The sequence below is a fragment of the Lissotriton helveticus genome, chromosome 11 (genome assembly GCF_964261635.1).
Source record: "Lissotriton helveticus chromosome 11, aLisHel1.1, whole genome shotgun sequence".
Lineage (NCBI taxonomy): Eukaryota > Metazoa > Chordata > Amphibia > Caudata > Salamandridae > Lissotriton > Lissotriton helveticus.
In genome coordinates, this window is record NC_136072.1 from 659436594 (window position 1) to 659463202 (window position 26609).

General features: G+C 42.8%; 1 protein-coding gene and 1 long non-coding RNA gene across 4 annotated transcripts in view; one reads left to right on the forward strand and one right to left on the reverse strand.

Moving 5' to 3' along the window:
* Window positions 1–26609, reverse strand: part of LOC144791743 (zinc metalloproteinase-disintegrin-like lachestatin-1) — a 4387327-nt gene that overhangs the window by 523831 nt on the left and 3836887 nt on the right. For all 3 annotated transcript variants that reach the window (XM_078666511.1, XM_078666510.1, XM_078666512.1), the window contains one exon: window positions 19410–19490. In XM_078666511.1, the coding sequence (XP_078522637.1) occupies window positions 19410–19490 (81 nt within the window). The remainder of the gene's footprint in view (window positions 1–19409; window positions 19491–26609) is intronic.
* LOC144791746 (uncharacterized) overlaps window positions 1–26609 on the forward strand; it is a 182044-nt gene that overhangs the window by 119396 nt on the left and 36039 nt on the right. The window lies entirely within an intron of this gene.

Sequence of the window (26609 nt, forward strand, 5' to 3'; positions counted from 1 at the left end):
GGCGAAAATGTACAAATTTAAGCTAAGGAAGGAAGAAAAACTGTGTGCAATGCGGGAGGGAGGGGGTGGATTTTTTCCACCTTGCCTGGCATGATTATTGGCTACAGGTGTTAGAGGGTATATCACGTATGCAGACATACAGTTATTGCCAACCCACAAATAGCACTGTTGGGATGCACACAAGATATAGACTCTGCATAAATAAAATTCCTCGCTTTGGAATTCCTCATAGCCAAGCACAGAGTGGCATGTAGGTGGGGACGAAGGTGCACCCCTAAATTTAAAGGATGGATACAAGACTTCACTACCTGGCAGGAACAATCACTCTGTTATGCATCAAGACCAAAAGACATATGGGGTCCACTAACCACGTATCTCCTTTCTATGGAGACTCCTCCGGAGCCGGATGAGGAAGGGGTGGAGGGGCATGGGACAGCTGTGACTGACCCTCCACTTGAGGGGCGGTGTACCATTCATCCCCCTCTCCTGGGGGGCGGACGGATTTCGGGCACCAGAAAGGTGGGTTCACGGGGGAGTATAACAAGGGTCATACTGGAAATAGAAGTTATTATGGTCTCTCCACTTGTCAAATGTTATACCTGTTCCCCAAAGACCGGACGACTACTATTAGCATTGTGTTGCATAGACCTCTATACCAATGGCAAGGATGCGATGACCTATATTTTAATAATGTACAGCACAGGCTATCAAGGCTGAGGAGGGAGTTTGTCTTTACTTGTTCCCCAGGCTGAGGTTGTTCGGCAAATACTGCAACTCTACTCATAATGATAAGTTTGTAATGCAATTATTTGTAAAAATCAATAAAGACAATTTACAAAAAAATAAGTATTCCTTCTGACTCATTTTACAATCAAGATTGAGTAGTGGGAATATGGCTAGCCAAAAAAGGAGGGTTCAGTTCCTAAAGGGGGGTTGAAGGGAAGAGGGTAAAAGACAATGCTTTTGTCATATTGCCCTCACACACCCCAAAAGGTGTCATGCTTCATCATTGGGCCTTCCTCCTCGTCGGGCCGGCGCTGCAATGCTCGACGGGCTCACCGTTTCTGGGGCTTTTTGTCGGAGATCTTTTAAAAGGAAGACGTTGGGTGCGTGCGGGTATGGGGCCGTGAGGGGTTATGTGCACGTGAGTGGTGGTTTAAAACAGGTCAGGGTCAGTCCTATACTCAAGAAATTTTAATGGTTGAGGTAGATCCTACCTAGCTAAAAAGAATGGACGCCTAATCTTTATTTCGGCCCTATCTGGCCATAAAAGACACATAAAAACAACAGTACATTTTACACAGTGGGTACAAAAGTGCATACATGATATGCTGTTGGGGAGCTGGAATTCAATACAATTCATCAAGTTTATTGTTGATTCATGAGTTTAAAAAGGCACATAAAATATAACATTTTGTTATAATACAAGATAAAAAACTTTTTAGGTGGCACCATAGAGAATGATCCTAGAGATTGACTCAACAATATTCCTCGGACAATCAGGACAACATAACCTCTGCATAGCGAACGGCCAGCTAAGCAACTATAGCTCCAACCCCCGCTTCTTGGGTGAATAACTTACAAGCAATAGGAATCTACTGACACAAAACACAGTAAGACGACTAGTATCATTTTTGATGATCCTAAATGCTTTCACATACGAACGATATTAACGTATTTTTATTATTTGTGCCGTATCTTTCTGCAAGTAGCTTTACTTACTTGTGGGGAATTTTAATAAAAGATCGTGGAGCTCGCCAAACCTCCAACCCCGATCCCCTGCGCAGCCGAGTAGGGGCTGGCGCTGAGGGACAGGGACAGGGGCTTACAGCCGTTCATAGCCGCCATCTTGAGAGGGCTAAGGGGTTTGCAGTCTAGCTGCAGGACGCCTCCCGCCCTCCCGCGGTATTTAAATTGCCGCAATCTGCAGCATGCTTGATTACTATCGTGCTTGTTTCACCCCTGAGGCGGAAGCCGGGGGCTCTACCCGCTTTTCTTTACTTTGTTTTAACAAACTGTGAAACTGTATTTTTATTATTTGCGCCGTATCTCTCTGCAAGTAGCTTTACTTACTTGTGGGGAATTTTAATGAAAGATCGTGGAGCTCGCCAAACCTCCAACCCCGATCCCCTGTGCAGCCGGGTAGGGGCTGGTGCTGAGGGACAGGGGCTTACAGCCGTTCATAGTCGCCATCTTGAGAGGGCTAAGGGGTTTGCAGTCTAGCTGCAGGACGCCTCCCACCCTCCTCTGCGCCATATAAATTTCACATGTCTCTACGTCCGCGCAGCGGGCGGGTGCAGTGGGCGCGCCGAAGGCAAGCCCGTCTGCGCCCGTCCGCGCCCGACCGAGACCAGGGTCCACCCCCCCTGCTCATTTTCAGCGACAGAGGTTGACATATAACAAGGACTCCCTGCACCAACTGCGACCCTCTACACTAGCATGCTGCCATCACCACTTTCACCCTTTGGAGACCCCTCATCTCTGCACTCACTGTAAGTCTAAGATAACTAACCCATCGACCCACCCGGTTTTAAGGGATTATTATATGTTTCTTCTTAATTGCAGGTCTCTTCCAAAACACAGCCTAGAGATATCCCTGTTGTTGGAGGAGCACACCCCGGATGTAGTCTTTTTAACTGAGACTTGGCTGACCCAAGACTCCCAGTATGATCTAGTGCAAGCCCTCATTCCTGGCTATCAGATAGCCCGATTAGATCGTCAACAGGGCAAAGGCGGAGGGCTTGCGATCATTTATAAGGACATTTATATATGTCGCTGCCTGATTGAGTCATTGCTGACTGTGAAAGTCTCCCCTTTGTTATTGAATTCTCACCCAATAACAGCTTCTCTGGCATTCTTATCTACCGTCCCCCTGGACCTATAAAACAATTTCAAATAGATCTTCCGTCTCTTGTGGCAGAATTGGTTACATCTCCCTCAAATTTCACACTACTTGGAGATTTTAATATCCATTTCGATAATATTTTAGACACTATCGTCACAGGAATGATAGCCAGCTTAGCTGCTATCCAATTAGAGCAACTTGTCTTGGGTTCAACGCACATTAAAGGTCATCTTTTAGACCCAGTATTCGGTAACAGCGAACATCTAAAAGTGGGCAGTATCAGCCATCTTCAGTTGACTGATCACTTTTTGATCCCTTTAATCTGGACCACTTCTAAATCCCCATTCTTCACCCCCCTTCCACGAACAATTCGAAATTGGTCTAAGCTCAGTACAGATAAATGGACCAGCATTCTCACTGCCACTAGTCCCTTACTCTCTTGTGACCCTTGTACTAATAATAGGTTATTTAACAACTGGATCACAAGCTCCTTGGACTCCGCACTTCCTTTCCGTACCTCTGGCAACAAAAGGAAGCAAAAAACAGCACCCTGGTACTCAGAAGAGCTCAGGGGGAAAAAACGTCTTTGCAAAAGATTAGAAAGAAAGTGGCGTATGTCTTACGATTCCACGGACAAAGCGATCTATAGGGAAGCCATTAGGACCTATAAAATCGAAATAAGAATCACACAGTCTGCCTACTATACTGAAAAGATTATATCGGCTAAGTCCAAGCCTAAAGAGATCTATCAGATAGTGAAAACACTGACTAGGCTGCCGTCTCCGTCGACAGGTAATGACAATTCATCCTCTTGATGTGACGAACTGGCTAATTCTTTCTTTTTGAAAGTAAACACTATTTACTTCTCCTTTTCAGATCCAGATGTAGAATTGTCCACTCAAAAATCGGACTTACCCATAGAGTTAGAGGCCTCCCCTCAAAAAAACTATCTGGTCCACTTTCCTCTGCTGCACCTTGACACTCTTGAGCCCTTAATAAACCAAATAAAATCGGGTTCTCCATGTGACCCTGCTCCCCCTGGCACGCTGATCCTAGCCAATAAAGTCATCCTTCCCACACTTATGGAGTTGTTGAACTCTTCCATAGTAAGTGGGATAGTGCCACAGGCCTGGAAGCATGCCATGGTTCGAGCATTGTTGAAGAAACCCGCTCTGGATCCGACGAACTTTAATAACTATCGTCCGATATCACTTCTTCCCTGGGTAACTAAGATCTTAGAGAAACACATTAACATCATTGTAACTCAGTTCTTCGAACGTAACCATCTGCTCGACGTTTCCCAGACAGGCTTCTGCCCCAAACATGGGACGGAGACTGCCTTGCTGGCTGTGACAGAAGAGACAAGGAGGATCCTGGATCAGGGAGGGTCAGTGGCAGTGATCCTCCTTGACCTGAGCGCTGCCTTTGATATGGTAAATCATAAAATTCTCTTAAACCGTCTCCTCGACCTGGGAATATCGGGAGAAGCCCTGGCCTGGTTCAGGTCCTTCTTAAGTGATCAAACTTTCCAGGTCTTTGAAGGTACATCGGTCTCTTCTAGCAAGCCACTGGGATGTGGGGAGCCTCAGGGCTCTTCATTGAGCCCTACGCTCTTTAATGCATATATGAGACCGCTGGCTGGGATTGTGCGTCCGCATGGTATTAACATCATTACCTATGTGGACGATACCCAGCTAGTGGTCTCCCTTGTGCAAAAGAGCAGCCCACTACCACAGTCCAATTTAACAACATGCCTGGAACAGGTCAAGAGCTGGATGACAAAGTCCTGTCTGAAGCTCAATGACGATAAAACAGCGCTTATGCTCCAAAGGCCCCCCAGCCCCTTCTACCTTAGAGCTGTTATGGCCTTTGAGCATGGGCACAGCCCCCACCTCCAGAGACAATATCAAAAGCCTGGGTTGTGGATGGACAAATCATTGACCTTCGACATGCAGGCAACTAAAGTCTCAGCGACCTGCTTTGGCCTCTTGAGGATGGTCTAAAGAATTCTTCCGCTTCTTCCCTTTGAGGCCAGGCAGATAGTTATACAGGGCTAAATTCAATCTGGCCTTGACTTCAACAATGCTCTGTACCTGGGGGCGCCGGAGTACACTTTACAAAAATTGCAGTGCACTCAAAATTGTGCAGCTCGCACATTGCTTGGAACTCCCCACAGAACCTCAATAAAATCTGGCTTAAGAGCGTTGCACTGGCTCCCCATTAGAGAGAGAGTCAAGTTTAAATCTATGTGCATCGCCCATCAAGCTTACTGGAAATCCGGCCCAGAAATCAGCCACTCTCTGGTTTCACCATACCAACCCACTAAAGCCCTCCGCTCCTCACATGCTTTTTTAGCTCAAATTTCTAGAATTTATAGAGCTAGGGCCGGAGGTCGATCCTTTGCTTATAAAGTCCCTAAACTATGGAACGCTCTACCCCTCCATCTTAGAGCTGACTCTAACCTGCTGAGCTTCCGCAAACAGCTCAAGACTTTTCTTTTTAATTAGTGGGATCCTTCCCTGCTCTTTTCTCCGAAGGCATTGGTTGTAGTCTTAGCGCCTGGACGCCTCAGGGCAGCTGTTAGCGCTTAATAAAATTGTTTTTCATTTCATTTTCATTTCAACGAATACCTAGGGCATTACGCAAGGGCTTTATCCATCGTCTCCTTGCTCTGTCGTATGTGGTGCAGAACAACAATATGTGTTTCTCATCCTCTTTTGAGTTGGACTGACAACATGTACAGTTCAACATTTTGTTGTCCCGGTGTGCTTTTCCCACCTAGCTAGGACTACATTCGTTTTAAGTATTCCGTATCTAAATTTTAGCTACAGACTTTTTGCAAGCTGGGGTTGTATCTCATCTAAAAACTCCTCAAAGTGTGGTACATTTTTGAAGTTAAAAAAACTACTGGTAATGGAACCACAGGAATTATCATTTAGGGAGTTATAAGAGATATAAGACCAGAATCTTGCCTTTACAAGCTTCTTGCAACTTTGTGTCAAAAGTGCAGGGTTTTCCCAGAAGTGGGTAAGACCAATTTGAATAAGCCAAGTTTTTACATGCTTTAACCAAGGGTTAGTATTATAAGCATCAAGGTTCTTTACTTCTAGGATACCACTTTTGTAATCAGCAAGATCTGGAGTACTCCATAGTCTAACCCAATATAGGAGTGGACGGAGTACTGCAAGATGGTCCGTTCGCTTCATGTTAAGGTCTAAAAAAAGGGGTAAGAGTGGAGTGCGTGTGGGCAATATCAAAATACTCCTATAGAAGTTATTCTCGCTTTTCTTAAAAAGATTCCCCGCATTCATACCCAAACTTCGGCACCATATAGGGCACCGGCCTGTGCCTTGAATTTAAACACTTCCAGAGCTGGTGTAATAGATTTGTTTATGCTGGCCCCATGTCGTCTTGTGATGGGTAAAGTGTTCTGATTAAAAATAGTTTTACTTTTTTCTAGTTGTGTCTTCCAGGAATTTTTGGAGTCAAGAGAGACGCCCAAGTAGGAAAACTCCGATACAAGTTCCAGTTTTTGATTGTTAAGAAGGAAATGGCCCTTGAAGGATTTGTGGGGATTAAGGGCCATACATTTGCTCCTATTTGTATTGATTTCTAGACCCTTCTTATCACAGTACAATTTGAAGGAGTTTAAAAGGTTTTGCAGACCACTCGGGGTTTGTGAGATCAGAATGGTATCGTCCGCAAATAAGAGTGCGGGAACCCTCTCTCCATTCAACTTAGGTGAGTCATTTTGACTCTCATCTAAATGTGCCGGAATATCATTGACAAATAAGGAAAAGAGAGTAGTGGCCGAAACGCACCCTTGGCGGACTCCCCGCCTAATTGGAACAGGATTAGATAGTTCCCCATTTGGACCCCAGCGTATCCTTGCAAAGTTGTTATTGTGCAGTCTCAGTCTTCTAATCTGCTCGAGTAAGCAGACTGGTAGTCTCATTTCAAACAAACAATCCCATAAACGATCCCGCAAAACTAAATCAAAAGCTGCCCTAAGGTCAACAAAAGCTACATAAATATGTCCCTTCAATAAAAAAACATATTTCCAACAAATACAGCAAAATCTGAACACTTGATTGATTGTACTGGTGTTACGTCTAAAGCCTGCTTGAAATTTGGTAAAGACATCATTCTCATCAATCCACTGATTTGTACGAATTAAAAGGTGCCTCGCAAAAATCTTTAGCAAAATGTCTAAAAGACTAATGGGACGATAGTAAGAAGGGACACCTCTATCTCCCTTTTTGAAAATTAAAATGATTTCAGCGCCCCTCCAACTATCAGGTAGATTACCACTGGTAGCAAATATGTTAAAAAGATGGTTAATGTAGGGTGCCCACACTCCAATTTAATGCTTATACAGGTCCCCAGGTATTTTGTCTAGACCAGGCGCTTTGCCATTTTTAACTGAGCTAATAGCTTGCTCAGTTTCTTATAGACTAAACACTAGGGGGTTTGTGCTATATGCAGTTCTAGAGCAATTATCAACAGATGACTCCTTGTTTCCTGGGGCTTCATATAATTGGGTGAAATGATTGACCCAGGTTTGCTCGTCAATAAACACATCTTCGGTTGGTTTATCTCTGTTTTTCTCATTGGCAACAAGTTTCCAAAACCCCACACTATCCTTAGCCTTAGCAGCTAATAACATATTCTCCCAACATTCCTTGTCCCAAAGGGCTCTGGCGTTGAGCTGGGTCTTCTTATATTCGCTCTTAAGGGCCCTAATCACATCTGGTGTCTTGTTCTTAATAGCATCTATAAGTGAACTCTTTGATAAGCGACACTCCTTGTTGTACCAAGGTTTGGACCCTACAGCACTAATTTGGTGCATCAACCTTTTTTTTGGCATTTTCGACACGTAGGGTACAAGAGATGTAAAAAACTTGGTATGTGTATCTATAAAATCATTGTCCTCTACTGGATGGGATAAATGATTGGAAAATGTATCTGCAAAGAGTTGATAGATGCTAGACAATGCCTCCCCATTTCCCAATATGCTAGACCATTTAAGGGAACGCCTATTATTACTCATTACTGGGGCATCATGGGATTTCTTCTCCAAGGGGAGAACATCTGACATTGGGCGACTACTAGGGAGCAATCGGTGGTTTATTGACAACTGCAACGGCCGATGGTCACTTTCATACCTTGAGACAATTTTAAAGTCTATCAGATAAGACCAAATGTCAAGGGATACCAGCATATAATCTATACAACTATGGGAATTATTTTTAACAAAGGTGGAGGCCTTGGGGGAATCAGATTGGAAGCGGTCATTACAAGCCCTCATTCCAGTACTGCAACTAGTTTTGTCATTTGCACAGCTAGGGTCATGCAGCGCACTCCCTCCGTGTAGGATAGAGAGGGGATATTGTTAGCACTGTCCTTATCTCCAAAGACATCACCAAACTCCTTGATTGGTTCGAAATTACAATAAAAATCCCCTCCGATCAGAATGCTTGGCGAGTCTACATTATTAACAAGAAGGCTGTCCAGTTTTTCCAGGATTGTTGACTCTTTTGACAGCCCACACGGTCGGTTGTATACATTAAAGACAGTAATACGCCTACCATCCCTTAAGTTAACTTCCAGCCTCAGTATGTCGGCTGAATCTGTCTCTAATTGCTTAATATTTACCTTGAGAGACACTTTAATCCACACTGTAAGTTCCCCCGAGGGTCTCCCTCGGGTTGACGCTACCGCCTCTATATTAAAGGTTTTGTACCCTACTCTGTGTGGTACATCAAGGGCCCAAGTTTCCTGTAGCAGGCAAATATCACTGGAGTCTATATAATTAAACCAATCGGGATCTGAGAGATTTTTAGCCAGACCCGCGATGTTCCAGGATACCACTATAAGGTTAGGATGGCTGATTAGGGTTTCCTCTACTGGTAGCAACCCCTTATTTATAGCATCACGGATACAATTTCTTGTAGCATGGGTTGTGTCTAGAGTTGTAATTAAATGGTACTAAACCACCTCATCGTAGCTTATACTTGATGTGTTTGCTGCATGGCTGTTAGCTCCCTCAAAGTTGGACCGTTCTATGGTCATAGCTACTCTTGCTTTATTGCTAGCAGGTAAAGATGTCATGGGCTCACCTGAGGGTCCACTATCAGTGGTATACTTATTGTGTGGGTTCTTCTCGACCTCAGGATCAGTGTTCCATCTAACAATAGAGGTACCCCCTGTGATAAAGTTTTTGAGGTTCTCCTGGACACCATTATAATTAGCACAGTGTACAAGTTGGTCAACCTTAATTGCACCAGCATTATGGTCCTCAACGCACAATAAACGCTGGTTATTCACCCACCTCTCTTTAGCAGAGGCAGAAAGTAGACCACTTTAAATAATCACTTTAGTGGATTTATCCCAGCTTTGCTCTGAGTTTGTGCTTGTCCCGCCTGAATTCTTTTCTTGGGCATTATGAGTTTTGCACAACAAAGGCCCAGTATCCTTTAGATGTCAATCGTTTTGGTCCAGGGAACTCAGAGCTTGGTATCTGTTCTGCGTTGGTACCTCAAAAGCTGTGCAGTAATTGGGGGTAAGGGGCCTAGCTCTTTGAGTAACAGTAGGTATCTTACTGAGATGATTATAAAAATACCCCAATGGCCGTACCAGTACCTCGTTCTCATTTGGAGTTAGAGAGGCTGCTCTAAGCAAGACAGTTGCGACATGCTGTGGATATTTGAAATTAACGATCACACAATCACCCCTACAGGATTTTTTTGCGTTGCTAATCCAATGTACCCTTCTAGTTGTTAAAATTTGGTCAGAGTAATTGGTTGGAAACCCACAGTGCCTATGTAACCATGAGACCGTTTTGTATTTTAGCAAATCATGTGACTCCAAAGGGGATTGATCCTGACTGACATCTAGAGAGGGAACGTTAGAAAGGACAACAACATAGGGTGCAAATCTGGCGGGAGATTAATAGAACAACTTTTCTTGGGTACTAATGCTCCAGGCATACTTACAGGCACCGCTGTTACCTTAGCGATTTTACTTTCCACTGGCGGGACTGGTATATCTAATTTATTTCGACTAGGCCCCCCAGCATGTGGTTTAGGGACAGTATCATTACATGATACACTCCTCTCTTTGGACCCAAGACTGTCAATCTTGCCAGTATGCACATCTAATAGTCTACCTAACCTGGACACTTCAGCTGTAAGTAGGTCTATTTTGTCTACCAGTGGTTTAACAATAGATTCAAGTTTTCCCTCTATAATACTAGCTAATAGATCCAGTTGCTCAGTGTTAACATTAGCAGCATTGTTCTTAATTAGAGTCTCGTTGTCACAAGCAGTGTTCTTTGGTGTATTTTCAACTCTTCTCTTGTTGTTATTTCCCCCGCGCTTAGTTTGTTGTTTTCTACAGGCCCTCATTGTTCTCAGGGCAGGAGATCGGCATAGCGTGATATCATCAGAGACTATGGAAAAATCCTGACTAGGGGCCGGTGTTGCTGGTAATTCTGTTGGTATGACATCAAGGTCACGATTTGCGGCCACAATTACTTCGGTATCATCGATGGGAGTTGTAAGGGGTAGGTCAGCTTGACTCTCCCGGCCCAGCAACTTTCTCCGGTCGTTATTGATCTTATTTACCACTTTGACTAAATAATTGTCCATAGTGGATTTGTCTTTGGACATTTTGAATGCCGGTAGTTGGTCCCAAGGACTATGGGACTATGATGAACGGATAGTTAGTGACAAACAATACTGTTTTAAATCGGCACAGATACACCAGAAGCGCACAAGGTACTACGTTAAAAATAATGTCATTTAAAACGTTTTTAGTGTAAAACTTACTGAATAGTCGTTCACAACAGCAACGATGGGTTGCCCAGCCCAGCCTCGTCCTGCCCTGGACTGCCACAGACTGCCCGCCCTTTGCCCGGGTTTAGCCCGGCGCCCGCCGGCGCCCGTCCCGCGAGGCGGGAGGGGTACTGCATTCTTATGTTGCCTCCGGGCGCAGCAGTAGCGTCAGAGGTGCAGTGGGGCAGCTGGGAGGTGTAGTCCGGTGAGCAGCGTGGCCATTTCCCTCACGGCAGGAAGAGCGCCGCTGGTGTCTGCAGCGCGGCCGTTTCCCTCACGGCCTCCGGTGTGTGCCTGCTCTGCCCTGTGGGAATGTTATGTTCCTGAGGGGCAATCCCTAACGTGGGGTCGACATGTTTTGTGCCAGGGTCTTCGAAAAGAATCGGGTGGCACTTCTTCAGGACCAATGTGAAGTGTGGTACACAACTACAGATAGGCTCATAAATTTGTAATAGGTAGCCTGTAAGTGGGCCCTAGTAGTCCTATACTGGGCGTATTAGAAACCCTTCAATATAGGGACTAAGGCCAGACGGGGTTGAAAAGGGAGCTCAATGTTGCTCCACAAAGCAGGGTGGCGGCAACTTAATTGTAAGCCTACCCTCGCTCCGATTCCCTTTTCAACCCCGTCCGGCCAAAGTCCCTATAATGAAGGATTTCTACTATGCCCAATTTAGGACTACTAGGTCCCACTTCCAGGCTACCTGTTACAAATTTATGAGCCTATCTGTAGTTGTGCGCCACACTTCACATTGGTCCTGAAGAAGTGTCACCCGATTCTTTTTGAACACCCTGGCATGAAACATGTCGACCCCGCGTTAGAGACTGCCCCCCTGGAACATAACATTCCCATAGGGCATCCATTCTTTTTAGCTAGGTAGGATCTACCTCAACCATTACAATTTCTTGAGCATAGGACTGACCATGACCTAGTTTAAACTATGGGTGGGCGCAGTGCTCCGCTCCGTCCATGGAGTGTGCATAGTGTTGCCTACTTCGCGATTTACAAGTAGGCGTAATAGGCAACATTACGCACACGCCATGGCAGAGCGAAGTTGCCTGCCACCTGCCTCCCTCCCCACACATGCTCAATATTGTCCCACAAAAATATTCCAATTAATCATGATGATAAAGTGACCCTACAACTCCCACCAACGTGTTGCCCCTATGTAGCCATTCTCACCAATGTTCCCACTCTGCTGAAAATCAAATTGAATAACAATCTCAATTAAACACTAAAACCTGCTATAGGCTTCAGCAGAATATAAATTTTCTAAACTCTGACCATCAAGATATTTTATTCGTGAGACGAGTCAGGTGGGTGGGCCCGTTACACAAGTCATTACCTGGAGACTGTATTGTAATAAATTGCAGATCCTCAAATATTGCTAGTCGACTGTTGGGATGGGAGTCCCACTTAAATACCTAGAGGCTGGGAAAAGTGATTGCCATCTTATCACTTAGCTTCTTTTACAGGCACCTTGGAAATAGTGAGAGGAACACTCTGGCCAATGATGTGGCCTATGCAATGCCTCCCACATTCCAGGAGGCCCCCCTTTGGAAATTAGAAATACGTATCATCTCCTGAGTACTCTGGATTCTCAAGATGGACTATCCAGAGCACCCTTATCCCCTGCAGAAGGTTTATCTGCTATACAGTCCATTGTCACATCTTTTCCATGTATCAATAGTGATCCCGGTTTAAATGAACCTGCAACAAATAGTATTCATCTCCGTTCCCAACAAATGCTCAGGGGGGTCATCAACAACTTTGGGCTCACACAGGAATCCTTAGACAATTCCGAGGATTTGTAAATGTTATCCTGGAATTGTAGTGTAGTTCCTATATTCCCAATAGGCTCTGCGCATTGGAATAACATAAACGATAGTTTAGACGAAGGACTTAGGTCGGCTAGGTCTCTATTGAATATGTTAGACTTAATTATGAATGCCAGCTAGCTCAGAGGTCACTAGAAACGTTCTCGAGTAAACAAGAAGGTGTTAACTTTCCTGAATAGACAAGAAGGGATTAGTTTCTGATAACCGCATAAACATGACAACTTTGCTCCCTCCAGAATAAGGAGTATATCTCCAGAGTCGCGGAAACAATAGATAACTATTTCACTCAGTCAATCGTGCATGCTTAGTTTCACCAGAAGCGGAGAGAAATAGAGAGACGGGCGTTTTCAATAAAAGTGGTTATTTATTGAACAGTCTTCTTTCTCATGCAAGAGAAGTGAGTTGCCACAATTGCAATACTTCTCATAAAGTAAAGTGCGTACAGTAAAAGGAGTATTATAAAATAATGCTGTAAAAGCATGGTATGGTTTCTAAGCCATACGGTGTTTAAAATAGATAAAATATATACATATATAAAACCATTGACTAAACGTACTCAACTGGTGCTTCTAAGATACGCCTACCCCGGTGTACCTAACCTAAGCCTAGTACGTGGGAAGGAGTAAGTGAGCTGCAGTTTAAGTTAAGATAGTTTTTGCCAAGAATCTGAATCAAGAATTCTCTATGGGTCTAATCAGCTCCGTACCTTGGTTATAGAATGAAGGAGGTCTTGTATCTCTCTCTCTGGACTCGATCTCCCAGCAATCCGCAAGGGTGACTGGAAACACTGGAGCTGGATTTCTCGGCAGGAGATAAGACAGCGTCTCTCTCAGTGCGTCAATGGGAGGGTCGGCTTCCTTCGGCACTTGCCACAGCAGGGCGTCGGGCAAGTAGATAGCTGATCTGCTCCAAACCACCATGTGTTTTGCTAGGGCAGCTGCTGGTATATTTATACCTGGAAGGTGCCGAGTTTAACGTAAGGTTGGACATAAGACGTCACTAAGAACTCGCAGTTCTTTCAGGACTCCAGGAGTTCTAGGACAAATCAATACAGAAGCAGGGGGAATTCCCAGGCTGCTGGAGGCTTGGTTTGTTTAAGAAGGAGTTGTGCTTTCTAGGAGTCTATGGGAGTAGCCTTGCCGTATTTGGACTGCATTGGCTATGACTTAATATGGATATTATTATTATGCCTTTATAAGGATATGATTTGTTATAACCACATAAGGGCATAAATCGGGAATATTTAAATAGGGTCCTAGATACGTTTACAACAGAATGTAGCCGGTATTAAGACCAAGATAATCGACCCTGGCTGTTGTAAGCTAATGGACGGGTATCATCTATGCTTTAAATTTAAAAGGTTTTAAATATTGATGCAGATGAGATACTTGGGCTAGAACTCTCACTGGGTAAGGAGAATGTGCAAATTAGACTTTTTAACATCTATAACTGGGTGATTAGCCCACATAGACCTTCAGGGACAATAACAACTCTGTCTAACTACCTTGACTCAGCCTTGGGGAGCTATCAACTGATAATCACTGGAGACTTTAATACAACTTTTGAACCGGTTGATTACATACATCTCAGAGGAGGATACGGCCAGGGGGATCGCTAAACTTATGATACCACCTATCAAGAAATGCACTAGTGTGGGCCAACAAGTTTTGTCACTCACTATTGCATATGGGGTTAGAGCCTGTAACGGCCGGACACACTCCGATAAAGGAGCGTGTCATACATTCAAGAGGGAGGCCTCCAAGACTCGGATCAACTATACTTTTGTCGTACTAGATCTTTGGCCTAGTGTCAAAGACATGGTTATCCTAATCCGGGAAGACAGTGATCATAACGCTTGGTCTCTCATGTTGACCGGTCTAGCCTCATTGTATGGTCCCCTTAGGAGTAAGAGCACTCTGGTCATTACTACAAATAACAATAGCGAGTTAAGTGGCCCCTTATTTTAGCTGATCCAACTGTACTCCCCAAAATATACACAGAGGTGGAGCAGACTCTAATGGACCTGAGTATTCCCTACCATAGGGCCAGAAGCTGTTATGACCACTTGTTAAAAAATTATCACAAATAAAAGACCTCTTTTTTATAAAAACTGTATTCGACCAAAGCGGAAAACAGCCCCCTGGTTTAAGGAAGCTTGTAATAAATCTAGTGATGACTTATTTGAGGCAGTGAAATGGAAGTCTCCTATAGACGTAAAAAGTTGCAGAAAGTCTTAAAAATTGGCACAAAATAAGGCAAAAAGGGACTGAGATGCTGCAAAACGTAAGAACAGCCAACTCTGTTGGCACCTTCTGTCGAAGGAGTCACCAAATCTAGAAATGGAAACATACTTCCACATCCAGCCCCAGGTGTGGGAGGATTATTTTGGGGATTTATTTGTAGGTCAGGGGCTCCTTTATGACTCTGGCATATACATGTACCCTCAGGATTTTGGAATATCTGATGAAGACAATATAACATTAGACAAAAACATCTTGGCCATAAATTTGTTGCTGAGCATGGAAGCCCCGAGCTAAGACAAGCTCCCTCATTGAAGCCGAACCCTTTATATGGGGCCCCCTGCTCCAAAAAGTATTTAACAACTTCTTGCATGGGGGAGCCCTCCCGGAAACTTGGCGGGGCGCCAACATTATTCCCATCCACAAAAAAGGTGACAAAGGGTCACCTTGTAATTACAGGCCCATTAGCATTTATAGATGTTCCCCCAAAAATCTTTTGTAAAATCATTTTGGCCAGAATCCATAATTGGATAGAGGATTATAATGTTCTGTCTGACTTACAGGCAGGTTTCATGGACTCCACAAGCACCACTGACCAAGTCTTTAGATGCCTCCTGCTACTATGGAAGGAAGTAACCATCAGAGGAGGTAATTTGTATGTGGTGTTTGTGAATTTAAAAACGTCCTTTGACTCAAAAGACTGGTCCCAACTTTGGCTAGCCTTGAGCGAATTAGGACTACCACCCTACATACTCAGAATCGTGATTCGGCTACACCACGACACCTATGCTAAGGTTAGGTGGAATACCGATGACAGCCTGACCAATAACAGACTGGTTCGGAAAGGCGTGTGCCAAGGTTGTGTCCTTGCCCCGACATTATTTACCCTCTATATCAATGGTATAATTGGGGCGGTGACCCCTGAAAATGGCAGGTAGAGTAGTGCCATGTCTGCTATTTGCAGACAACACACTGCTTGTTGCTAGAACACCTCGAGGAATTCAAAACCTCTTAAATAAATTGGCTAAAGCCTGCAAATAAAAGAGCTTAGAAACAAACTGCTCCAAAATTAAATATATGTCCTTTAATCCCTTTGATACTAGTAAAGGCAAACTTGCGTTGGGTACGCAAGTTTTGGAGCAAGTAAAGTCTTTTGACTACCTGGGAGTACGCATTAGCGATAGGCTGGCATGGAATGCACAGCTGGTAAAGAGCATTTTGACCCTCCAGCATGTAGATTGTGCCTTAGTACGTAGGGCTAGGGCCTCCCCTACCGGCCCATGCCACCTATTCTAGAACTGCATAGGGCAAAAGGTCTAGGAGCGGCTCTATATGAGTCATTATGAACCAGCCAGTGAACACACCACTTCTGCCTCTAAGACTAGATCTTGGTCTAAAACCAATCAAACACTTTTCCATTCTCCGGGCTATTTTATTCTGGATAAGGGTTTGGACAAGTAACACCAAGGTCCCACTGAAGGAAGCCATGGTTGAGCTGATAGACTTGCACATGCAATCAGGTTGAATCAAGTGGTTCAACAAGATCAAGGCCTGGTTTTTAAAAATAGGGTTGGGGCAGCTGTGGAAGGAACCTGGGACCATTACTAAATCTATGGTCCCACTTGATAAAAAAAAGGTCTTGGGACCTGATGGTCTTGGAAAGTATTGAATGCTTTCCATATGGCATTTTAACTGTGAGGTTTTCAAATGTCAAAGGTAGCTTTGGCTGCAAGTCTTTTCTGGACAACATCGAGCCACCGCAGGCACGAGCATTGTATACCCAACTTAGATACGGAACCATTCCTCTAAAAACAAGGAGAAGTAGTTGGGGAAATGTGTTGGATAATTTACTGTGCCCCTCTTGCCATGTTGCTCCCGAGACACTTGAGCACTTTCTCTGTCCGTCCTATGCAGATTTTAGAGGAACCTGGATAGCTCCTGCTTGTCGTATGCTTTCTATTAGGTGTCATTCCGAAGCTACACACATTTTTTAATCTGATACTACACGCTGGTTAGAGTTTGCTATTTTGAGATTCCTGCTATTTGCCTAGTGGAGGAGGTCCAAATGTGTTAACCAGTCTTTGAACATTGCTGTGCCTATTTTGCTCAATCTGTCTCAATAGATGATTCTGCCTATTGTGTTTTTACAGGACTTATTACCTTTTTTTATGGATATTTCTATGAACATTCTTTTAATGTAATATTAATTGTTTTTATTCTGATGTACTGTTTTTTATGATGTAATTGATCATATTTTTGATCAAATAAATAATAATAATAATATTTTCTTCAGACCTCTGACAATTTCCTACACAAGTGTATTGTTGCCTTAAAATTTGATTGAGATTTGCACTTTTTTCTCTTTGGTAAAGTATGGCTATTTGATGTAATGTGGAGTTTTTAAAGCCTGTTTATGCACATTTATTTTTTAACTGTTCTTAAACTAATGTAAGATTATCTTTCAATTTTTTGTGAGACCGTGGATATTGTAATATTTTTATGTACATATGGTCTTGTTCTATCAGATTAGATAAAGATATTGAATTGAATTGAAGTAAAAACAGTTAATACATTCAGGAGATATGAGTGAAAAATGTAAATTGGCAGCCACTTACAATTTGGGTGTAAACAGCACTTCTGCCAAGTTTCATGCTTTTACCTACAAAATGTACAATTCAGTCTAAAGGGACAAAATATATCTTGTGCACTACACATGCCTGATAGACTGCTATATACATTGTGTTTAGAATACAGAAACACCCAGTACTCCGAACACCGACAGAAGCTGTCAATATATTCAAATAATCATGTGACAAAACTGATTGAGAGAAAACTGAAGCAACCTTTTTCATACGATATAAGCACCATTACGGTCCATGGATACCATCTGGTTGAAAGAATAAAAAACGAGTCATTTTAAAAAAAACAAGTCAACAAGAGGAAGAACACTGTATAATTTAGAGATTGGCTTGCATTAGTTTTTTTTATCATTTCTCCTCTTGAACTAGAGTGTGACTACAGGATGGCACCAGGCACCAGATACGCATGATGCCAGAATAACCCTATCCTATGGTAAGAAGTATGTCTGTGTTTCCTCACTTTAACTCAATTCATGAACAATGCTTTTTCTCTCCCTTACTCACTCTACAACAACCCCCCTCTTGATTTTAAGCGATACACGCCGTTTCTTACATGTGATTTCTGGGAGGTGTGTGTTTAATAATTGTTAAGGAATATTTTCACAAATCACTAGACCTAATGATATAAGCAGGCCTTTTATTAATCAATAATTAATTGTTCTATAACTCCTATAACAAGATGTAACAGACCCATTGTTTTACGAGGTAGTCTAAAGTTCACTATGACAATTTGTTTTTTTCTATCTTCAGGTATGATCCACAGATGGATTATAATCACAAGTGAGAGCTTTAGGCCTCTTATACACACACAGATTGAATGTGTAGTTTTTACAGTCAGGGACACAATTCTATCCCTGAAGAAGGCCCCAGATAAGTGTGGACTCAATGTGAGGGATGGAACATGTCAGGTACATGATGTTAAGGATAAGATTTTTACCACTCCTTGGAATATCTGGTGTTTGGTTGAGGAAATACAGGGTGTGTTCGGATGGTGTTTCACATTGAGGCACTCAGTCATTTGTTGGATGGAATCCATCTTTATTTTATATCTTCTTTATTAAAAAATGCTTGAATTAATATCAGACACTGGTAAATACTCTGGCCATACCTCAGTCCATTGTAATTTTGCACACACTGTCACCTGAGTATGGAGCATATTCCAGACTGATTTGGATATGGCTGGATCCAAACTGAGGGGGAAAGGTTGGCAAAAAAATTATGGATTTGGATGCAGCCTGATTAATTGCCGGTGACTGGGGAACAATTCACACATTCAATCCATGTTCTTGTTTTGATGCCTTAAGTGTGATGGGTATGCCCAGACATGGGTCCAGTGCTCACTGGCTCACTGGAGCCAATCTATATCTGGCTGATGAGTCCTGGATTGCTTGTGTTCTGGTTCAAGGAGGATCTTATCTGGCAGTTCGGACTGGACGGTTCCCATTAGAGCAGAATCAAGACTGATTTGCATATGACTAGGCCCAAACCTGAAATGGTGGGTGAAAAACAATGGATTTAAGCGCAATCTTAGGGATTGCCAGTGAGTTTCATCCCTCACCTTGTTGTTGATGACCAAAAACACAGATCATATATTGTTTAAGACTCTAGTTAATCTGGGGGAAATTCTTGAATGTTGTATGTTATTAAGGTTTTTGGTAAGCGCTTAGTAACTATGTGAAAATGTGATCTGAAGCGAGAGAACCCATGGTTTTGAATAGCACTGAGCATTAGCTACTTATGGACTGTTAGTAGGCACCCTCTAGATTTGTAGAAGACATCAATATCACTGGAGATGTTGATGTTTTCACCCCCACTGTAGAAAATTGACTCTGGTTTTATGATATATGATATATTGTTTTTTGAAAATAAGAAATGTTATGTTTTGTACACAGGTTCCAGATCCAAAATCAAAATGCGCCGCTCCTACTCTTCTAGAAGGCAATTTTAACAATTGACAAAAGTAGAAAAAGTGCACCTCGGTGATCACTGAATAATATTTATATTTATATCTTACCGAATTCCCAGTACAGTTTTTCGCACAATCTCCTGTTTTGTAAATGCTCCCCATTTCGACACATCTTCCGTGTTCGCAGACCTAGAGTTGGAAATACAGTGAATAACAATGAAAAGACTTCCGTTCCTACGCCTTTCATGTAGGCAATACCAATGCAATATAAAATAAAAAAACAGACCGGTTACGAAAAGTTAATTTCAGTGTCAGATCGTTCTTTCTTTGCAGTAGCTTTTTATGTGCAGGCTCACCCACCTTCCAACTGAATACAAAGGGGCTGTCATATTCTCATAGAATGTAAAATGTCAAAGGAGCAATAACATTAGGCTTTCTAAATAAAATTGTTTTTAGTCAAAAATATAATTGAATGTGAACAATTGTTTGTAGTTCTAGAGAATAAATTAATCAATGTGATGGGGCATTATTCTTGATTAAAATTGTATATATCATTGTGGGACCTAAAGTTTCTTGCAAGTGTCAATGTTCAGATGTAAGAAAAAACATGACACACAGCAAGTCTCCAAAATGCCATCATGCCATGTCACTATCGAGTACAAGCAAAAAATCAGAAATGCATGTTATTTTTTAGGGAAAAAATAGAACTGCACCAGTCATATTCATACACTTTAGAATTCTTCCAGCCGGTGGGTAGGACACGGAACACCTTTAACATTTCTTCACAATTCACAACTTTTGAATGCCCATATACACGGCTATTTACATAAAACCGATTATGCCATATAGACACGTCCCTCTGAAAGGAAGCCCGCTCACTTTTGGCAAACTGAGACAGTAATGACATGTCAATCTACTGCATTTTTCAACAAACGTCAAGTTACATCAATAAAACAGGCGTGAACACGTTTCCTTCTCAAAGAATGAGGTGTAGGTTAACCATAGCAAGGGTCTTGATTGTACCGCAGATTTGAAGTCATCATTGGGAAGGAAGGGTTTAAGTTTCCTGAGAATGCTCAGTTGAAAATTCACTCCTTTGATAGAAGTGCAGATGTTATCCTGCATGTTTACATTCCTATCCAGCACTATTCCTAGCAATTTTGTACAATCAATGATGTGGGGTGTGCAGTTGAGAACGGAGAGGTTTTTCCCTTATTTCTCTACAATGGGGGTTTGCTTGGATGGAGATATAAGTAAGAATTCTGTTTTGAGGGCGTTAGGTTTGAGGTGGCTAGAGGTTAACCACTTTTAGGTTTGGAGTAACCCTGGGGGTAGTGGGCATAGCGGTGCTATGCAGAGGTCCACGGAGCTGCGAACAAACTCTGTGGAACTCCGCTACGCCACCCGCCTCCACCCCCCTATTAACAAGTAATCATACATTACCTAAAAGTAAATTAAAATCTACTTACCTGTACTTTGGAGTCCCTGGGCTGCCCTCCTCTTCCTCGCCGTCTGGGTAATCTTTGAGAAAACTGTGCATGCGCACACGTGCCAGCGCATGCGGTTTTTGCGCAAGAAAATGTAGATTTACTTGTTAATAGGGAGGGTGGAGGAGGGGGCTTGTCAACTCCGCTCCGCTGCGAAGTGTGTGGATATTTGCCTTCTCCACTTTCCCCACGGAACGTGGATTAGGCAAATCTCTGCACACTCCATCGGCGGAGTGGAGTTCTCTGCCCGGCTTAGTTTTGAGCAGGGTTCCTTTGAGCATCTTAATATCTTCAGGAAAAGAGATTTTCATGTACAATTGGCTGTCATCCACATACATGTGGTATTGGAGTTTGGATGCTTGAGAATTAGAGTAAGAGGTTAATGAAAAGATTGAAAAGTGTGGAGGAGAGAGAGGACCCTTGTGGCACACACCAGAGTACAGGGACTGGAGTTGGATAGTTTGATTGGATTTGACTCTCTGTGTTCTGTTATTGAGAAAGGAGGTAAACCATTTTAGTACAATGCCTGAGAGCACCATTCTGCATTCCAGAAGGCTCAGTAGACTGTCATGTTTGACATTGTCAAATGCTGATGAGAGGTCGAGTGGGATTAGTAGGCAAGATTCGTTCTTGTCAAGCATTGTGAGAGCGTCATCATCTTTGTGAGTGATGGCTGTTTTGGTGCTGTGGCCATGCCGAAAACCATATTGGAATTGATTAAGGAGTTGGAATTCCTCAATGTGGTTACACAATTGTTCATGAACACATTTCTCAAGGAGTTTTGCCAGAGTAGGGATGTTTGTGTTTGGGCGAAAACTATTCAGATCTTTAGGGTCAGCTGTTTTTAAGAATAGGCAGAACCAGACCCGTCTTTAGGCAGTCGTGGATTTCACCTTGAAGGGCAGTAGAATCAATAATCCTGGACCAGAGCAGGACTAGTGATCTTATCATGACTTTAAAGAGATTGGGGGAGAAGGGATCATTGAAGTGATTTGAAGGTTTCAAGGTAGCGAGAATGTTGAAAATGTATGTGTTGTTGAGGTGTATGAATTGACTCCATGAGGCGTTATTTTGAGGGGAACGACAGGAGCAATGAGAAGCAGCTTGGGTAAGGAGGAGTCAGGAGCGAGTGATAGATTGATCAGGGCCGACCTTAGATCTGATTCAATCTTGTTTGAATTTTCAAGGACGAAGTCTGCAAAGTCATTGCAGTGAGGCTGAGGGAAGGAGATGAGAGGAGATTGGATAGGCGTGTTATTGGCTTGTAACTTAATCAGGTCAAACAGACTTTTGGTTAAATTTTTAGAATTGTCTAGTTGGGATTTGAAGAAGGTAGCGTTCACTGATCTGATGTGCTTGTTCTAACTACTCCTTCTTAGTCTTAGAATCTTAAGAAGGTCAATAGATGGAGTGGATCTCCAGGAGCGTTCTGCTAGTCTCAGGTTGCGTGGCTCAGTGTTTAGAATGTCATTGAACCATGGTTTGGGGTCTTTGTTGGACTTATTTTTTAGTTGAAGAGGCGCAATTGCATTCAGGGTAGTCAAGATGGAGTTGTTGTAGTGTACAGTGAGTGTTTGAACGTCGGACATGGAACGCGGCAGGTAGGACAGATTGCAGTGGGAAATGAGCTCATTTACATTTGTGTTATGCAGCGATCTGTTCCAGGAGTTTTTGTTTTAAAGGTTGCCCTCTAAATCCCATAGTAAATAATGGCATTTAGATTTCAGCAGATGGGATATCCGTCACCATTGGGACGGAGTAACTTGCTGGCTGAAATTCAAATCTGGCCCCCAGACTGTATGGAAATGTCTCTTTTAAAATGATTTCACCTTCCGCAAATGTTTGGACTGATACTGCTGGTTTTATGACTCAAAAGTGCACTGGGCCTCTTAAAATGAAACTGTTTCTGTTTGCATATTATCCTTTTTTTAAATTTTTTTTATTTATTTTTTTTATTTTGTAAACAACTCCAAAATAAAAGAGAAAAGACATATACCTTACACATTAATACCCAATTGTAACATCATATAAAGCAGAAACACAGTATTGCGACATTGTCAAATGCTTAGAGGTACAGCAGGAGGAAAAGGAAAGCAGAAAAGGAGTAAAAAAGGCTGCAATAATGAATGCTTTCCAGAATACCAGAGACGTGAAAGAGGTCGAATAAGGTCAAAACATACACTTAACTTGACTAGAAATTTACCCCTTCAGTTTGAGATAGCAGTGGCAGACCAAGTTGTGATAGGGGACCAGATTTTTTCCCCTCGTCTCTTAGACTTCAGGCCCCTAGTGGCATAGATAGCTATCTCATGGTTATATATGCCCAAGAAGCGAGCTAGCCACATTTGGAAGCTCGGGGGGTCACTATCTTTCCAGCGAGCGGCAAGTATAATTCGGTAGACAGCAGCTCCAAAGAAAAGCATCGCTTCCTCGCTAGGATTCAAATTTAGTGTACAATCATACCCGAGCATGCAGATCGTGGATGATTCAGGCAAAACTCGCCCAAAGACCTCCTCCCAAAATTCCCATATCATTTTTTTATAAAGTGTAAGCTTGTCGCAATCATAAAACATATGTAGTAGTGTGGCCGGTCCACACTGGCACCTAGGGCAGTGATCGTTGCTGCTTTTCCCCCATGAGTGCAGTTTTGCTGGGGTGTAATACAGATTGTACATTGTTTTGTAAAGTTGTGCTTTTAGATTAGTGGAGAGCAATAATTGTGATGACAGTGCCAGAACCTTGCCAATGTCTATGTCTGGATTGTCAAGCCTATTTGCCCATGATACTTCAGTAGATTCCAAGTCATCTGGAGTTTTTTGATGCAAGGAGGTATAGATAGTGCCAATTCTGGCGGAAGGCCTAATAATGTCTTCAATAAGAGGTATTTTGTTCCAGCTTATGTGGGGTAGCTTGGTGTTTAAGATATTTCCGACTTGATAAAACTTTAAAAAATCCGTGGCAGGTATATTAAACTGGTTCTGAAGGGTGGTGAAGATAGCTTTCATATCTGTGCCAAGGAAGTCAAGAAGGGAGATAATACCCCGTCTCTCCCAGCTAGCGGAGATCATATCATTAACATTTAGAGGAAGCAGAGATGAGTGCCAGAGTGGAGTATAGCGGTTTAGTTTGGGAATTTGCATATGTTTAGTTATCCATGCCCATGCTTTCCACGCCCCAGTGACAATTTTAAACTTACAAAACACACAAAAGAGCAGACCAGGTCCAAAAATGGTGTGTAACTACTACAGTCACTGTGTGACAACAATGGTGAATGCGTGAAACAAGTTGTTGAAGACAACGACTGTGGATAACAGAAGGCTAGAGCAATTACCATCAGACCACCCTCATGGTGGAGTTTGCATCACGTGGGAATTGCTAGTCATACCATCCCAAATCCGACCATAGAGTGCCGGTGCGGGAAAGGATGTCAAAAGTGTGATCATGATGTACATCCTAAAGTGGTGTGAATACAAAAATGCAGTGCTCAAATAATAATAGTGAATAAAAAACGACTACCCAGACTCCAAAGAACATTTAAACAGAAGTCTAAGTGTCAAGAATTAAAAACACGCCAGGTAGTGAGACTACCCAAAGGCGCTGTGCAGTACGGTCGACATGTTTCAGCCTAAGGGGCACTTAGCCCAGCTTTCTTCAGGACCTATGATATAAAATAGCTACTGCAACTACATATGATGTATTTAAGTGACAAGTAACACAAATGTACTAGTGAAAAGTTACATCTATACCAAAAACTTAGATACTTAAGTGTCCACTGATGGGAAAGATATGTGTCTTCTTCCTATCAAGAAACATAAACAGATAGATAATATGTTAAACAACACTCAAATACACACATACGCCTTTAGACACACACAGTGACCGCATAGCCACACCTGCAAGAATAATTTGCATTCTGCATGATAAATAGCATAATAGCTTAAATCACTTTGAGGCATTTCCTCACGGTGATACTCACCCAGCCTTGTGTGGGTGATGACCTCACCTCACCCGGCGACCGCTCGGGAGTATGAGGCCCCGCTCTACAGTGTAGAAAAAGAGGACACGGTAAGCACACAACTTTACAGTGCCCAAGCCAATGGCTCTACACATAAAACCCAACCTACGTGTGATAGTAACCCAGCTGTCATACCAATCACTCGCAAAATCAAAGACTCCCAGAGGGTACATAGAAATTGCGCATATTGCGATATTAATCATGTCCCAGGGCTCTCTCCAGGCTTTACTATATGCCTCTCAGTTAGACAGAATAACATCCCTAGCACACAGGATGAGCCACTGCCTACAGAGGTAGTAAGATCAGAAAGAGCTAGCATGACCCTTAATTTCTATCAAACTTTGTGCTTGGGATGTTATTCTGTCGGTTGACACCCCTCTACAGTTAAAGAGCCTAGGATTGTGAGTGGCCCAGGCAGCTATCTATTGGCTCCTTTCAGTACCTCTCCCTAATGCCAAAGCACTGTGGTCCTAAACAAGTGTTCTGTTTATATCCATCTTCTGTATTGTTTGAAGACATGTTCTAAAGAAGCAACTGAGAGGCATATAGTAAAGCTAGGAGAGAGCCCTGGGACATGATTAATATCGCAATATGCGCAATTTCTATGTACCCTCTGGGAGTCTTTGATTTTGCGAGTGATTGGTATGACAGCTGGGTTACTATCACACGTAGGTTGGGTTTTATGTGTAGAGCCATTGGCTTGGGCACTGTAAAGTTGTGTGCTTACCGTGTCCTCTTTTTCTACACTGTAGAGCGGGGCCTCATACTCCCGAGCGGTCGCCGGGTGAGGTGAGGTCATCACCCACACAAGGCTGGGTGAGTATCACCGTGAGGAAATGCCTCAAGGTGAATTAAGCTATTATGCTATTTATCATGCAGAATGCAAATTATTCTTGCAGGTGTGGCTATGCGGTCACTGTGTGTGTCTAAAGGCGTATGTGTGTATTTGAGTGTTGTTTAACATATTATCTATCTGTTTATGTTTCTTGATAGGAAGAAGACACATATCTTTCCCATCAGTGGACACTTAAGTATCTAAGTTTTTGGTATAGATGTAACTTTTCACTAGTACATTTGTGTTACTTGTCACTTAAATACATCATATGTAGTTGCAGTAGCTATTTTATATCATAGGTCCTGAAGAAAGCTGGGCTAAATGCCCCTTAGGCTGAAACATGTCGACCGCACTGCACAGCGCCTTTGGGTAGTCTCACTACCTGGCGTGTTTTTAATTCTTGACACTTAGACTTCTGTTTAAATGTTCTTTGGAGTCTGGGTAGTCGTTTTTTATTCACTATTATTATTTGAGCACTGCATTTTTGCATTCACACCACTTTAGGATGTACATCATGATCACACTTTTGACATCCTTTCCCGCACCGGCACTCTATGGTCGGATTTGGGATGGTATGACTAGCAATTCCCACGTGATGCAAACTCCACCATGAGGGTGGTCTGATGGTAATTGCTCTAGCCTTCTGTTATCCACAGTCGTTGTCTTCAACAACTTGTTTCACGCATTCACCATTGTTGTCACACAGTGACTGTAGTAGTTACACACCATTTTTGGACCTGGTCTGCTCTTTTGTGTGTTTTGTATCTTGACTACATGGGGAGCGAGCAGACAGGTCAAAAAATATTCCCCTAGACCCTCCACACACCTGTTTTTCTACAATTTTAAACTTAACTTTTTTTAAACAACTGGGCTCTAGTTGTCTTAAAAGTAATCCTCTAGCTTTGTGGCCAAGGGCTAATTCATAAACTGACGGTATTCCCGACTCCTCCCCGTTAGATACCGGGTTGACC